We start from the raw sequence: 16390 nt of genomic DNA, 5'->3' as shown, positions 1-16390 counted from the left end.
CATTAGGTGGCAGAATTTTGACAAGGGATTCCCAAGAGCTGCTCCAGGACATTGCTGAGTCTGACTAGTGCATTTGGCACTTTCACAGCTGAGCCATCATAACTGTGTGCAGTCATTTCAGTGAAATATGCATATAATTAAACAAACTGGGCCACCCCCTTGGCTGGTGTACATTAGCCTAACTCTGGTCATTATGTTTTACACCAGCTGGGTGCACCAATGGCTAGATTAACGCACAGGCAAACTAGGCAAGTGCGTAGGGCCCAGATGTGTATGTGTGTGTGTGTGTGTGTGACAATGGAGGGCTGGCCAGACCAAACCTGAGCAGTTCTGCGACCCTGTGCACCCGGTTTCAATGCCACTTGCTCAAATTTAGCAGGTTTCTCCTGCCATCATAACAGAGGGAGTCTGGCACTAAACATGAGTGGCGATGCAACCTTGTGTCTTAAGCGGATTCTGTCCATGTACCTACTTAAAAGCGATCAGGCCATGGCCCAGGTGGGCCCCTCCTCCTGCCTCCCAGCTCCAAGACCTATGCAACAAAATCACTTTTTCTAGGCAGGACAGTGTGTCAGGGCAGTTATTGTTGTTATTCATATTAGAAGCTGGGGCCCAAAAGCTTATGTTTGCCTACGGCTCAGTAATGGGTTAATCTGGCCCTGGATGTACCAGTCAGTGCATTGTACAATCCACTCTATTCAAGCTGTAACACAAAATAATTACTGTGAGCTCCTTTTACTTTAATATCAGTATAACTCTGTTGATTTCAATGGACTTGTGCCTGATTTAATTGAGACGCAGACTCAAGCCCAGTATATTTTCTTCAATAGCTGAAGACCTGAAATGTGCAGCATTTCCTCATGAGTATAGCAAACAAACATGCAGGCTGGGGTAAATGTCAGACAGAGGGCGTGTAGGTGTTCCAGCTGCTAAGCCCAGTTTCCTAACCCTCTGTGGAATCCACACCTACTGTGGTATTCCCTTCCCTCTCAAGGGAACAGACTGAGTCTTGAAGGCATTCTTACACTCCTCTCCATAGGATGAAGTTCAAACCTGACCACTAGGATCACACTTCAAACAGGAGTTTGTATGGGTGGAGGTAAAAATCTATTTCAAATATTTTTTTAAAAAAACAAATAGTATGACTTTCCTCCGGTACCCCTGTGTTGCCCTCCTGTCCGGCCTCAAGGGACTATGCCAGAGTAATATTGCTTACCACATTTCCAGCTAAGAATGAAAGAGGAAGGCTGAGTAAAATTATTATTATTTTACGTTTGCTTGTTTTTAAGTTAGGAAAGAGCGTCAACATTTTTAATCAGAAACTGGTTCAAATGGTAACTTGGAAGTGATAATTTGCCTGCTCACATGCTGGTGGAATGACTAACTTGCTTTTTCACTCTGCGAGTCATCTGGCCCTTGCCTACACTAGAAAAATTTACCATGCTAAAAACTTATATTAACCTCCTAGAGCACTTTGTATCCACACACAAGTGTGCTCCAGACCATTTAAAATCTTGCATCTGAAAGTCAGATCAGTGCTTAGGCACTGAAATTCCTGTTTTATACAAATAAGTGAATAGATGACACAGCCTTATTGGGGATTTAGGTGTCCTATTAATGTGTCCTATCAATGTGCCATTAATCCATAGTGCTTTTGGATCCCAAACAATTATTGTGCTTGGAAACGGTACTATTTTTCTTTATCCTGGAATAAGAGGAAGGGTTGTGATGACAATTCTGCAATGGCATCCCTATGTGAAACATTTCTCTGTCAACATACTGAACCCAAACCCAGCACATATAGTTCCAATCATGTCAACCTCCCTGAAACCAAAACCACTGAGGTTAGAATTTAGCAATCAGGAAAGCTCAGCATCTGATTTATCTGAATTATTTTAGGATTGGGAGTGTGGATCTATGGTGCAATGGGTTAACACAGAAAGTTTGAAGGCCTAGGTTCAAATCTTATTTAAGAACAAAAGTGAAAATGGATTGGACTGGGCAGGAAGTGGGCTGGGAAAATTAATTCTAGTCCTTAATAGATGTCTGTCTATTACCACATCCCAAAACTATCACACAACTTGGCACAACTGCCATTCTGCTCCGATGCAGCCCAGGACAGAAATAACAAAGGGTCAGGCCAGGTTTGAGCTGCCCAGCAGGTCAGGATTGAAGTTTGATTGGAAGAGTTCCATAGGGAAACTTGTAAAGCATCTACGCACCATATGCCTGGCCCTGGCCAGCGCCTTTAGTCTCTCCATTTCAGGGGTGTAAATTCTCTTTCAAAAATCATGTTGAAGCCAGCACTTCCAGGAGGATGCACTTGAGCATCTCAGAGACAGAAATTCAGTAACAAATTAGGCTTAGGAGGGATTAAACCAGTGATTCTCAAACTTTTGTACCGGTGACCCCTTTCACATATCAAGCCTCTGAGTGCAACCTGCCCCCCCTTATAAATTAAGAACACTTTTTTTATATATTTAACACCATTATAAATGCTGGAGGCAAAGCAGGATTTGAGGTGGAGGCTGACTGCTCGCGACCCCCCACATAATAACCTCATGACCCCCTGAGGGGTCCTGACCCCCAGTTTGAGAACCCCTGGGTTAAACAAACCTCAGTTATATATCAAAATATACTGGTGGAGATGCCGGTGGTTTTAGTTACTTTCCTTTTTTCTAAGGAAAGAAAGAAAGAAATTAAAAAACAAAAATCAAAACAAACCCACCAGTCATACTGAGACCTGGAAGCCTTTGCTGGGCAGCTTTGAGGTGATAAAAAAATGGCAGAATGTGGCTTAGGACAGTTACATAGGAGAAGACGTCAGTATAATACGAAGATACTGGGCCAAATTCTGATGTTGGTTACCCTGGGGCTAAACTGGTATCATTGCAATTCTTCTGGGTAAATATCTGGTGTGACTCACAGCAGAATTTGAGACACTGTATTCTAATGACTAATTACAAAAGAAGAACAAATCATTACATTCTTTTAAAATCTTGTAAAAAGTAATAAACCAAAAATAATTAACAATCAGTGAGACAGGGAGTGCTGTTACCCTATGGGAATGAAGAGGTGGTCTTCTAGAAGCTCCTCTAGCTCTTAATGCCCCCTGCAAATGCAAAGGGTCCAGAGAGGCCTTCCCAGCATTCCCTGAGGTGAAGAGAAGAGGTGTCCAGGTGCCAGATAGGCCCTCTCCTTTTACAGAACTAGTCTGTATCAATTCATTTTTTTGGTGATATGTCCCCCGCCCAGGCTTCGTTATGGATAAAATTGTGCTAGTACAAGACCTTTGAACCACTTAAGTCCCACTTAAGCCCTGTTTTGCGGATGTAGGTGGAACATGAGTGGTGCATAAGCCTTGTGCTGCTCCTCTGCATAGCGGTGAATTTCATCCTATATGAGGGTTCTGTGGTATTTTTTTGGTAAATATTTATCTGACTAAGGTATTACACATTAATCAATGGATTTTCCCACTAAAGGCTTCTTTCCTGAATGTAACTTATGCTCTCTCCCCTTCCACTGCCCCCTCAGAATACTGGCAAATGTGCACATTGCCTTTCCTTGCAAAAGGCATTGCCTATAGCAGGAAAAGAAAATTGTTATTTATGATAGCATTTTGCACATTTTTCTGGGTGCTTAATGAAGCCTGAACTTCAGTGAAGCAAAGAGAGTGCTTATTGTTGAATTTTTTTCAAGATCACTGCACAACAAACAGAAACTGAATAAGTAATTCAGTTAACTGGCTTTAAACTCATATTGTCCAAGGATCAAGCTAATTAAGGCCATACTCGTAGGGATTCATGGTAGCTCCAAACAATCTGCTTGCTATTTTGTAGTCGTTGTGGTCTGAAAACGAATCCTGGTTGTTTTCTTGCTATTAATGATGACACTTTACAAATACATGATCTTCTAGTTATTATTTAATATTTCTGTTATGTCAAAGACCCTGATCAAGACTTGGACCTTTTGTGTTAGGTGCTATACAAATACATGCTAAGGCATGTTCCCTGAATTGAAGAATTTCCAATCTCTTAAATTCAAGAGCATTGTTAAAATAACTAGTAATTTATACATATGACTTCATTCTTAAAAAACAAAACAAAACAAAACAAAAAACCCAGACTCCTCCTGATTTAAGTTTGATCACTTAAAATAGGGACTCTGGGAAAGCAGCATCTCACTACAGGACTGTTTGTATCAGAACATGGGTTCTCAAGCCTGATGGCTGCAGAAGGAAAGGAAGAAAAAAAAATCTGTTTTAACATGGGGCTGCAGTATGGAAAAGGCTGAGAAGCACTGCCCTAGAAAAATCATCAGAGATATACACTGTGCGTTAACAGCAGGTTCATCCCACAACCAGGGCTGAAAATGGTTTGGCCACAAACAAATAAATGCAAACCATTTTCCACATCCATTACATGCTATATCATATGAGTTGCACCGTTTGCTAATGTTGAACTCAGCTGACCTAGTGATCAGCAGGTTTCAAAACATCTGACGCCAATGAATTTTCATTTCATGATGTTAACACACTGTAGGAGGAAATGAATGCAGTGTTGCTGTAGCCATGTTGGTCTCAGGATATTACAGAAACAAGATGGGTGAGGTAATATCTTTAATTGGACCAACTTCTGCTGGTGAGAGAGAGAGGTTTGAAGAGGAGCTTACACAGAGCTCTTCTTCAAGCTTTTCTCTCTCTCACCAAAAGAAGTTGGTCCAATAAAAGATATTACCTCACCCATTTTGTGTCTCTATAGTAGGAAAGGCAGTCTTATGGGTAAGGAATTAGGACTGAGACTCAGGCTACATCTACATGTCCCCATCCCCCAGGTCAGACTATGCGGGTGTGAATTGCAGCATGCCCCAATGTGCTGTGCTGTAATTTGCCCGTGTGGACACTGCTGAAACCTTTTGCGTGAGGCATTCAGATACTATGGTGGTGGGAGCGATATAAACAGACAGAAGCAGGTCAGTTAAAGATGAATCACATTAGGTTTCCCTAATATCTTAAAGCTGGCTTGGGAACCTATAATGAAAAGACTACAAAGAAATGGGGCAAAGTGAGGGAACCTCAGAGTTTCACATTAAGTGCCCTTGATGGAAAAATGTAAATTACTGACTGATGATAACAATGGAAATAGTAAGGAAAAGCAGCAGCAGCAACAGTTAATTTGCATTTTGCATCTGTTAGTCAAAAAAGTATTTGTAGCAAGATCTGTACGTCTGCAGGTTTTTCCCCTTCAGCCAGAGGTGGATGAAGGTTTCCTGGGGCCCTGGGACAGAGCAAGTGGGAGATCCCTCCCCACCACTCCTACCTGTGGCCCTGCCCACAACCCCACCCCTTTCCGTGCCTTTCCTGGGGCCTGCCCCTGTCCCACACAGGGTCCCCCCTCCATCCCACCCCACCACTGCAGCTTGCTCGTCTTGCTCCTTTCTGCCGCCCCCCTCCACGCTTCGGCTCCAAGACTGGAGAAGTTCTGTCCCCATGCCATGGCCCCGGGGCCACAGTGGGGAGTGAAAGCTCCACTAGTTGCAGGGTTGGAGCAGGGGTCTGGGTGCTGGGGCTTCCCTCCCCTGTGCTTCTGCGGGGAACCAGGGTTGGGGCACTGGGGCTTCTCCAGCACTACTTGCCTGGTGCTTCTGCTGGACTGGGGGATCAGGTGTGGGGGCATCCCCTGCAGCCCCATGGCTTTTGCCGGGGACGGGGTTGGGGGCTGCTGGGAGGAAGGGAGGCTTTCCCAATCTGTGGCTTTGGGTGGAATCAGGGGCCACTGGGGGGGCAGGTTTGGGGGCTTCCCCTGACCTGTCTGCCCAGCAGCTGGGGCTCTGGGCTTCCATCACCTGGTGGTGGATTTTTTCCAGGGCCCCCCCAATTGGCCAGGGATCCTGGGCACGGTCCCTATTAGCCCAATGGCTAATCCACCACTGTTTCTACTGGTACTTCTCTGTAACTAAGAAACTAATACTCATGGACACAATTAGAGCCTGATTCTGTAGCCCTTAGTATGGCAAAATTCCCATTCATTTCAATAAGCATTTTGTCTAAGGATTGCAGGATCACTACCTTAATCTGCAGATGAGCCTCTATAATAACCTTCCAAATTAAGGAGCCATCTAAACCAGATGCATTTAGAACAGGACTAAAAACAAAAAAGATACATTGATTCTGAGTAAAACATAGTGCAACAACCATTCCCTTCATTACTGATTCCCAATTCAACTCTTCAGATATACTAATTCGTAACTGAAATTATACTTTCTTTATAAAATGAGATCTTCAGATGGAAGGCAACATTGGACGCAAAATAAAAGTCACAACAGTAATCATAACAACCATTAAGTATAGGAAAAATGAATTTAAAAATTGTAAACAACATGAACAACAACATGCTCTTCCATAAATAGAAATTAAAGTTTCGTGATTCACACCGTGGAAAGGCCAAAGCACCCAAAAGAAGCTTCCATGAATGTCACAACAACACTTTTGAGGTTAGCCTTTCCCATCAATTACCAGAAAAACCAGAAAAATTTATAATGCAGCTGTCACCAACCTCAGATCACTTTTTTCTCCAGTGCCTACCGTTTAAAGCTATAACCATTTCCACTGACTAAATTTTCTCCACAGAGTACAAAACAAAATACAGGTGATTCACACTTCAGTGATTCCTTGATCTCTATTAGCTTCCCTTCATTCATCATCAGCAGTCATACTGATTGCATGAGTTCACCAATTATCTCTTGAAGCACCAGACAGGAGCTAAATAATCACAAATCACCCTCTTCCTTGAAGCAAGCATCACGCTGTTTTGTTGTAATCTGTCTTTAGGGCCTAAATACCTCAGGCATCAAACAGGAAAAAACTTGCTTCTCTCCCATTTAATACTATGATGAACCAAAATTTTTGTGATTGGAGCAACTTCTCTGTCCCAGGAATCCTTTGGACTTGTAGTGATATACCTGCTACACCAATAGATTAGGAGCAAATTGACATGTCCAGTCAAAGCACTGTCCAGAGGATACAAAGTGCCCCCCACCCCACCTTAGACCACTGGGAATGAAAAACGTTCATATTTTCAGGCCAGCACTCTACCTGATCACATGAGAGGAGAAGAATGGTTCAGATATCACTTTTCGAAGGGTAGCCAAAACTCGTGTCTTTACATTTTTTAAATTGATTTTAAAATATATTAAGTTTTGGCAAATTATACACAGATCAGCTGTAATATCTAGTACTAATCAATTCTTCTTAGTAACAGTAGATATATTTTTATTTTGTCAAATTCTAATATCAATTATGCAAACTAAGAGGCTAAAACTAATCCTAATCAATTTAATATTTTTTTATTAATTTAAATGTTTAACAGCACTTTAATCACATACATCAGACCAAAAGGGATGTGGACTGAAAAAGTTGTGAGCAAATAAAAGGAGGATTTTAAAATGGGGGAAAAAAACATCACCTCCTTAAATATAGTTTTGTTAATAGCATCTAAAATATAAATGTTCACTATCAACGCCCTCTTTCAGAAACCCAGGCACATGGATAAACCAAACGCAGGTGAACAAGTTCTGACTGTTGAAGTGATGCCTTCATTTTCCTGTCAGCACCCAAAATATCTCATCTTTATTTGTAGGAACATTTAAAACTCCATTGATAAATCTTTGAATCGTGACCATCAGCTTTATACAAATAAATCCAGTCCTTCTCTTCCTTTGCGCCAGAGCCTGCATAGCAGAAATATGAGGCTTGATTTCTCTCTCAAGTTTTACACAGGTGTAATTACATTGGCTTCAGTGGAGTGACATTCTCTTTAAACCAGGTGAGAGAAGATCCAGACTCATGGGTTTCAAGTATTACTATGAATTACTGTTTTCTATCATGGCTGTTAAATCTATTGCCTCCACCCCTAATTGTGTGATGAAGAGAGTCTTCCTTTTAAAAAATTGTTGTCCCTATTTTTAGTGGCTAATTCCACACCTGCCAAACTGTCCTTGTCTGACACAATCCTGCGGTGCTATTTCTGTCTGGTCACGTGGCACAAACTGTGCCAGTCTGTGCTTTGCCCAGCACTAGTTAACTTTGCTGTGACTCCCCTGTGTCTAACCACACAGTTAGGGTGAGGTAGGCTTTCCAGACAATGGCAGTACCAATGAGATGCAATGGAAAGTCTTTTGAAATTGCTTGTGTATCCTTAAAAACAGTTCTTCCTTCCTTTTGTTGATGAGTAATGGGGAAGTATTAGAAACCCCAAAATAATAATACTGTTTATATATATCCCATTACATCATTCCAAACACTATGCAAACATTCACTTAGTAACAGAGATGGGCGTCTCCTGAAAAACAATTTCCATGAATATTTCCTTACATTTTGAAATTGCCCTCCCTCTGGTCACGTACATTCACCTTTTCTATTCTGTCCTGGGAACATGTTAGCAGTCAAGTTTCATTTGCACAAATGTTTGCAGAAATTGAATTGTAATGCATGAGTTTGTTGGAAATGGGTATGTGCTCAACTAGTCGAGGAACAGAAACAATACCATGTGACTCATCTGACCAATGACAACGCATGCAGCAAATAATCAATATAAAATATATGAAGTGTTTGAATAGGTCAGAGTATGAACAAGAGGCTACTAGGCAGCTCTCCAACACCACTTTCTAAAAGCCATTACCCTCTGATCCCACTGAGAGTTACCAAAAGAAACTACAGCATTTGCTCAAGAAACTCCCTGAAAAAGCACAAGAACAAATCCGCACAGACACACCCCTGGAGCCAGGACCTGGGGTATTCTATCTGCTACCCAAGATCCATAAACCTGGAAATCCTGGACGCCCCATCATCTCAGGCATTGGCACCCTGACAGCAGGATTGTCTGGCTATGTAGACTCCCTCCTCAGGCCCTTCGTTACCAGCACTCCCAGCTATCTTCGAGACACCACCGATTTCCTGAGGAAACTACAGTCCATTGGTGATCTTCCTAAAAACACCATCCTAGCCACTATGGATGTAGAAGCCCTCTACACCAACATTCCACACAAAGATGGACTACAAGCCGTCAGGAACAGTATCCCCGATACTGTCACGGCTAACCTGGTGGCAGAACTTTGTGACTTTGTCCTGACCCATAACTATTTCACATTTGGTGACAATGTATACCTTCAAATCAGCGGCACTGCGATGGGTACCCGCATGGCCCCACAGTATGCCAACATTTTTATGGCTGACTTAGAACAACGCTTCCTCAGCTCTCGTTCCCTAATGCCCCTACTCTACTTGCGCTACATTGATGACATCTTCATCATCTGGACCCATGGAAAAGAAGCTCTTGAGGAATTCCACCATGATTTCAACAATTTCCATCCCACCATCAACCTCAGCCTGGACCAGTCCACATAAGAGATCCACTTCCTGGACACTACGGTGCTAATAAGCGATGGTCACATAAACACCACCCTATATCGGAAACCTACTGACCGCTATTCCTACCTACATGCCTCTAGCTTTCATCCAGATCATACCACTCGATCCATTGTCTACAGCCAAGCGCTACGATATAACCGCATTTGCTCCAACCCCTCAGACAGAGACAAACACCTACAAGATCTCTATCATGCATTCCTACAACTACAGTACCCACCTGCTGAAGTGAAGAAACAGATTGACAGAGCCAGAAGAGTACCCAGAAGTCACCTACTACAGGACAGGCCCAACAAAGAAAACAACAGAACGCCACTAGCCATCACCTTCAGCCCCCAACTAAAACCCCTCCAACGCATCATCAAGGATCTACAACCTATCCTGAAGGACGAGCCATCGCTCTCTCAGATCTTGGGAGACAGACCAGTCCTTGCTTACAGACAGCCCCCCAATCTGAAGCAAATACTCACCAGCAACCACACACCACACAACAGAACCACTAACCCAGGAACCTATCCTTGCAACAAAGCCCGTTGCCAACTCTGTCCACATATCTATTCAGGGGATACCATCATAGGGCCTAATCACATCAGCCACACTATCAGAGGCTCGTTCACCTGCGCATCTACCAATGTGATATATGCCATCATGTGCCAGCAATGCCCCTCTGCCATGTACATTGGCCAAACTGGACAGTCTCTACGTAAAAGAATGAATGGACACAAATCAGACGTCAAGAATTATAACATTCAAAAACCAGTTGGAGAACACTTCAATCTCTCTGGTCACTCGATCACAGACCTAAGAGTGGCTATACTTCAACAAAAAAGCTTCAAAAACAGACTCCAACGAGAGACTGCTGAATTGGAATTAATTTGCAAACTGGATACAATTAACTTAGGCTTGAATAGAGACTGGGAATGGATGAGTCATTACACAAAGTAAAACTATTTCCCCATGGTATTTCTCCCTCCCACCCCACCCCCCACTGTTCCTCTGATATTCTTGTTAACTGCTGGAATTAGCCTACCTGCTTGTCACCATGAAAGGTTTTCCTCCTTCCCCTCCCTGCTGTTGGTGATGGCTTATCTTAAGTGATCACTCTCCTTAGAGTGTGTATGATAAACCCATTGTTTCATGTTCTCTGTGTGTGTGTATATAAATCTCTCCTCTGTTTTTTCCACCAAATGCATCCGATGAAGTGAGCTGTAGCTCACGAAAGCTTATGCTGTAATAAATTTGTTAGTCTCTAAGGTGCCACAAGTACTCCTTTTCTTTTTGCGAATACAGACTAACACGGCTGCTACTCTGAAACCTTAAATTCTCACAATATCACTGTGAAGTATGTAAGTAAGTCTCATTATCCTGATTTTACAGATGGGGGATTAAGACAGAGGCCAGATTCTTATCTCAGTTCCAATACTATAAACCAATTGGCCTACTCTGGATTTAACCCAGTGTAACTGAGATAAATACCAGTCCCAGAAAGGTTATAGGAGTTGCCCAATGGCACACAGCAAATTAATGGAGAACTTGGATTAGAACTCAGGGTTCCCTAACCTGTGCTTATTCTACTACACCACACTGATGCTTATGCTTTAGTTAGACTTACTGCAATTGCATGCCATTCCTATTACTAGTGACATTAAAACCTAGACTGGACGTAGCACTAGAAATGACACTGTAAAAAAAACTCCTGTATCAGCCTCTAGAGAATAGTCACCTAATATGTCTTCGCTGGCTTAAAATTCTATGATTTGTGATTACAATCTGCAATGGAAATGATTTAAAAACAAACAGATTCATTCAAATTAAAGATTCACTTTATAAAAACAGAGTAAAAGAATATTACCTTGGCAGGTTCGTTCATCTGTTAGTAGTTTATAGCCCTTCTGGCAGCTGCATTCAAAGCTACCAACAGTGTTTCGGCAGAAATGGTCACAGCCACCATTGTTTACCAAGCACTCATCAATGTCTGTAAGGAACGAATGGGAAAAATTAGTTTACTTTCTAGAATAATGATAGGAATATGGGGGCTTGTCCAGTTCCAACTATACAGCTGTCTGATTAGAAATAATATGTATGCAGTGTTGTTGTAGCTGTGTGAGTCCCAGGATATTAGAGATACAAGGTGAGTGAGATAATATCTTTTCTTGGACCAACTTCTGTTGGTGAGAGAGAGACAAGCTTTTGAGTTATGCACACCTGAAGAAGTGCTCTGTGTAAGCTCCAGATCTTGTCTCTCTCACCAGCAGAAGTTGGTCCAATAAAAGATATTACTCACCCACCTTGTCTTTAGAAATAATATCACCAAAACATTCCCTCTTCCTACTCTTATTGGCAATGCTAACAGAGGTGAAGGATTGAATGGTCTTGGAGACTGAACTACTTCTGTCTCATAGAGGTGGTACCTTTAGATCAATCTGGCTGAGGTACTTTGGTGGAAATAGGCAGGGAAGCATACGCGTCCGCTGCCCAGACATACCTGCTCCTGTGGATACAGACAAGACTTCAGTCTCCATAGCTGTTGGTTTAGAACCTTTATTAGGTTTATTTATAACCTTTATTATAACTAAATTCACATGAAATATTTAAAAAATGATTAAAAATATGGGAGAGACAAGATGAGTGAAGTAATACCTTGTACTGGACAAACCTCCATTGATGGAAGGGACAAGTTTTTAGGTTTACACAGAGCTCTTACACAGAGTTGGTCCAATAAAAGGTATTACCTCACCCACCTTGTATCTCTAATATCCTGGGACCAACACAGCTACAACAACACTTAAGAAAATATGTTATTTTTGTCTCTGGTGTAAATACAGGGTCCACTGAATACCATTAGTCCCTATGTCTACCTTTCCTAATTCACTGTTAATGCAGGGCAGACTTTGAATTAGTGCATATTGTTGTTTGTCACATGCTTATATATGCAATATTCCCATTAACTCCATTTGGGAGTCGTGCATATATGAAGTGCAGGATCAAGTGTGTGTCACTTAAAATAATTACCAAAGTGTTGTGAAGGGCTCTGTCAGAACAGATCTGCTTCCTTTATCAAGCTAGAAGCTCCACTTCCCTGCCCCAACTTTTCTAAGAAAAGCTTTCTCCCTTTTCCATCCTGTTAAGCCTTGTATAACAGAACCATCATACTTCCCTGAACCTCCATTGCAATATTTGCCATGTTAACTGTCCTCTCCCAAATTAAGGACTCTGGGTTCAAAACTCATTTGAAAACAGCTAATTGTTAAAGGGAACCAAAGAGTGAACTATATATGCCTTTCTTTGAGATTTTATACAATAGGACAGGAGAGGTAATGTTACACACACACAGTGCAGCATATTCCTCTGTGAAGGAAACAAGACCTGACATGATCTTGGAGAGTGATTTTCCCAGTGATCCAGGAAGCCTCTTACCAGCAAATCTTGGAAACTTTTAGGAATATCAATTGGCCATTTAAAAAACAAATCCTGCTAAGAGCAAGTCTAGGTGTTAAAAGAATGATCACATCGAAATGGAAATCTGCCAAAGATATGAATAGGGTTGTTGAGTGAGCTGGTGCAGTTAAAAATAATTACTTTGATATATAGGGGAGAGAGGAAGATTTTGAGGTGATTATTTTTTTAAGAAATGCTTGATTAAATTATTATTAATACATGTAATAAGCAAACAAGTAAATAAATCTTTAAAAAAGACGTAATTACTGTGAGAATGTAGGGTGGTATTTGTAAGTAGTTATGCCTGTTACTGTGTAATATTTCTGGATATATTGAGCAACAAAATATGACAGCAGAAGAATAACTGAGTTAGAACTTAAACCTGGATCATGTACAGTATAATATAACTTTTAATCAGTGAGAGCCAGATTCTCTCACTCTTTCTCTTAGTAGTACCTTCCTCCAGATGTATTCCCACTGGAGACAACAGAGTGAGGAACTATTCAGTGTGAATAAGGGAGGCAGATGCTTGAACTGCATTTGCAGTTAGAAGAGTTTTCTCATTTGATACTTATATGACACATACAAAGGAGGAAGACATTGTGATCCAGTGGATTGATACTAAAAACTCTGGGCGTAAGGGTGAGCTTTACTGTGGGCTTGATTCTGAAACCCCATTATTAATGTGGAGTAGTACCTTACATTGCAAGTTGCCCTATTGATTTTAATGGGTCTATTCATAGAATGAGATACTACTCAATGGGAGTAATGGCAGAATCAATCCTTATGTGATTTTTGGAAGGCTAGTTGAATTCTTTGTGCATTGGCAACACACCTATAATACTAGTTAACAGAAGAAACCTTACTTGCATGTTACATGAAGCTGATCTTTCCAGGTTGAATCAATGTAAAAACCAACTGGAGTGAGTTCTTTGGCTATACATTTTCAAACTGAGTCCCTGAAGTCAGGTGTCTAAAACAGTAGCTTTAGGCTTCCAAATCTGAAAATGTTGGCTTTTAGCAAAGAGAAACCTTGGACTGAACTTCAGAATATCGTGGCCCTGAAGACTGGAAACAGATCCCATTTGATGTCAAATTGTGGCTAAAACAGTCCCATCTTAATAATAACAACAACAATACATCACAAGTCCTATTGATTTATTTTCTCTGCAAGTGCTTACAGTCTCATTAATGATTCTTTCCAATCCCATTCTGCACAGTTGAGATTGCTTTACAGATCTCGTGATGGAAGACCATCATGGTTCAAGACCAGGTGATCCCAATCATCAAGCTTTCCTAGGGTATATATAACTACAGATTATAAAAATCTCCAAGCGGAGTTAAAAATCTTAGCCAAAAAGGAATTCCTGATTATATGTTAACTATAACATGTCATGTTCTGTACACATAGTAGTTACCCATCATGAAGAAGGTATCTCTTACTCATGGTAAACACACTGATTTCTGAGCTTCTATATTGCCCTATACTCTGAGTGCATGCTCTCTGAATAGGAAATCACTGCTGAGTCTCAGACAACATGGTGGGGTAACTGTAGAGGAGGACTGACTTGTTAATGATGACCATTGTATTTCACCGTGTTTGATACCAAATTCTGGTAGCATTTAGCTTTCCTTTCAGGGTCTGTGAAGATGATATGGGATCTAACTAAAACTTTCCTGAACTCAGAGGGTCAGATCTTAAGCCGGTGTAATCAGTGTACTCCATTGAAATACAGCTTTTCAAATTTATACCAGCAGAGAATCTGGACCAGGATTTGGCTGAAACAGAGAGAGTCCAAAGAAGGAGAATCTCTCCCCTACCCCCCCACATGACTTTGGTACTTTTTAGGCCTTTTAGTTGAAATACTGTCTGTAGGGGTGAGTTTTTGTGCTGCTTTTCAAAACCAGGACCTTCAAAACACAATAGAGGTCAAAACTGTTAACTGCAAAAACATTCTAAAAAACATAAATAGTGCCATGTCTCTGCTTTCATTGTATTTCTTTCCATGGGCATAACGAGATTGACAAGGCATGTAAAAATTATTTCACTCTATGGAGGGTAGCGCATTGCTGCATTTCATTTGAAAGTGAACAGTATCCAACCATATCATGACTGGTTCATATAAATTGCACCAAGACTATATCCCCACTATTTTTCTTTCCACAGCTATAAATAACGCTTGTTATGAGGCATGTGAAAATAACAAATGGTCCCGCTTGTGTGAAAGGGTGAGGGCCTCATTTATCTTTAAACTGATTGGTGCCCAACCTCAGTGTGTCCAAGTGGCTGATGTGAATAGCACCACATCTCCAAAAAATGTCTATTCTTCACTGAATCTTCTATATTCACATAAATCATGGAAGGAAAAAACAATACCTGGTGGGAATTGATCACTAAATACCTGGCATTTAGGAAAATTCCTGCATTCATTACTTAGTCAAACAGCCCAGTTAATGGAGCTTTGCCTGAATGAGGACTATCAAACTGCCTTTGATTTTTGTGTGTACCATTTTCAGGTGGTAACAGAGATTACATTCAAGAGGTTTCAGTTCTCTCTCTATTTCTCTATCCACAGCTTTCTGTTCTGCAGTATCCCAAGGAATGTGAAAATGCAGAAATGGTACACTCTTCCACGGGGATGGGTACTTAAAGTGCCTTGAAAACTGAAGTGTTTGGAGATTGCTTTGCTCAGACAACCTGCCATTCATTTCAAATATGCAAGCTAAGGTGTGTGATGGGTTTAAAATGTATTAATAATGAAACCCTGAAGGCTCTTTTTTTATTGCAATAAGTCAGCATCATTAAGTGATCCTTTACTCATCCATGTGATAGACACACTGCAAACGCTGAAATATAGACACTGAGGAACATGCAGCAAGGTAGAAATGGAAAACACTCTACAGATAAAAACCACTAGGGCATTAGAATTTACCAGTCAAAGGAATATCAGGTCATATTTATTATTTTGTCGAAGGAGGTGTATAGGCAACAACTTCTGCACTCAAGCTTCTAAATTAAGTCCCATTAGCTCCCGAAGTGTCTCATTTTTTTCCTCTCAATAATTTTTATAAAATTAAAATAAAATACAATTTTAAAATGTGGTTAATACAAAGGTAGGAAAATAATCTTGAATGATATCATTATCCTTTCGGAGAAATAAATAACTATTAGATTTAGATACAGGCATAGATCAAAACTCCTGCATCCAAACAACCCAAACCATTCGAGGATTTTGGACCCAGAAGCAAATTTTACAAGCTGCCCCCTATTTCTGTCCTTGGGAACAAACCAAATCCCTGTTTCTTCTGAACACCCCTAAGGTGGGGAAAATTCAAGATTCAGACTCTGTAGTAAGGCCCATCTCAAACTACATTTTTAAGTTGCGGCTCAAATCCTGCAATTCTTCTGCTAGTGCAGAGCCTACACCCTTTTGGTGCCCCCTCCTGAAGTCAATTAATGAAGGTTCAAGGGTCTGCATATGTGATCCAAATGCAGGATCAGAGTCTTAATCTTTTGCGAATAGCCAC

General features: G+C 41.1%; 1 protein-coding gene across 8 annotated transcripts in view; it reads right to left on the bottom strand.

Moving 5' to 3' along the window:
• The window catches only part of SCUBE1 (signal peptide, CUB domain and EGF like domain containing 1), a 304521-nt gene that overhangs the window by 69423 nt on the left and 218708 nt on the right, over positions 1 to 16390 (bottom strand). For all 8 annotated transcript variants that reach the window (XM_038386054.2, XM_043515687.1, XM_043515695.1 and 5 more), the window contains one exon: positions 11277 to 11399. In XM_038386054.2, coding sequence (XP_038241982.1) covers positions 11277 to 11399 — 123 coding nt within the window. The remainder of the gene's footprint in view (positions 1 to 11276; positions 11400 to 16390) is intronic.

This window comes from Dermochelys coriacea, chromosome 1 (genome assembly GCF_009764565.3).
Source record: "Dermochelys coriacea isolate rDerCor1 chromosome 1, rDerCor1.pri.v4, whole genome shotgun sequence".
In the NCBI taxonomy this organism is placed as follows: Eukaryota; Metazoa; Chordata; order Testudines; family Dermochelyidae; genus Dermochelys; species Dermochelys coriacea.
The sequence above is the reverse complement of the archived record's forward strand: the minus strand, read 5'-3'. Positions and strand labels throughout refer to the sequence as shown.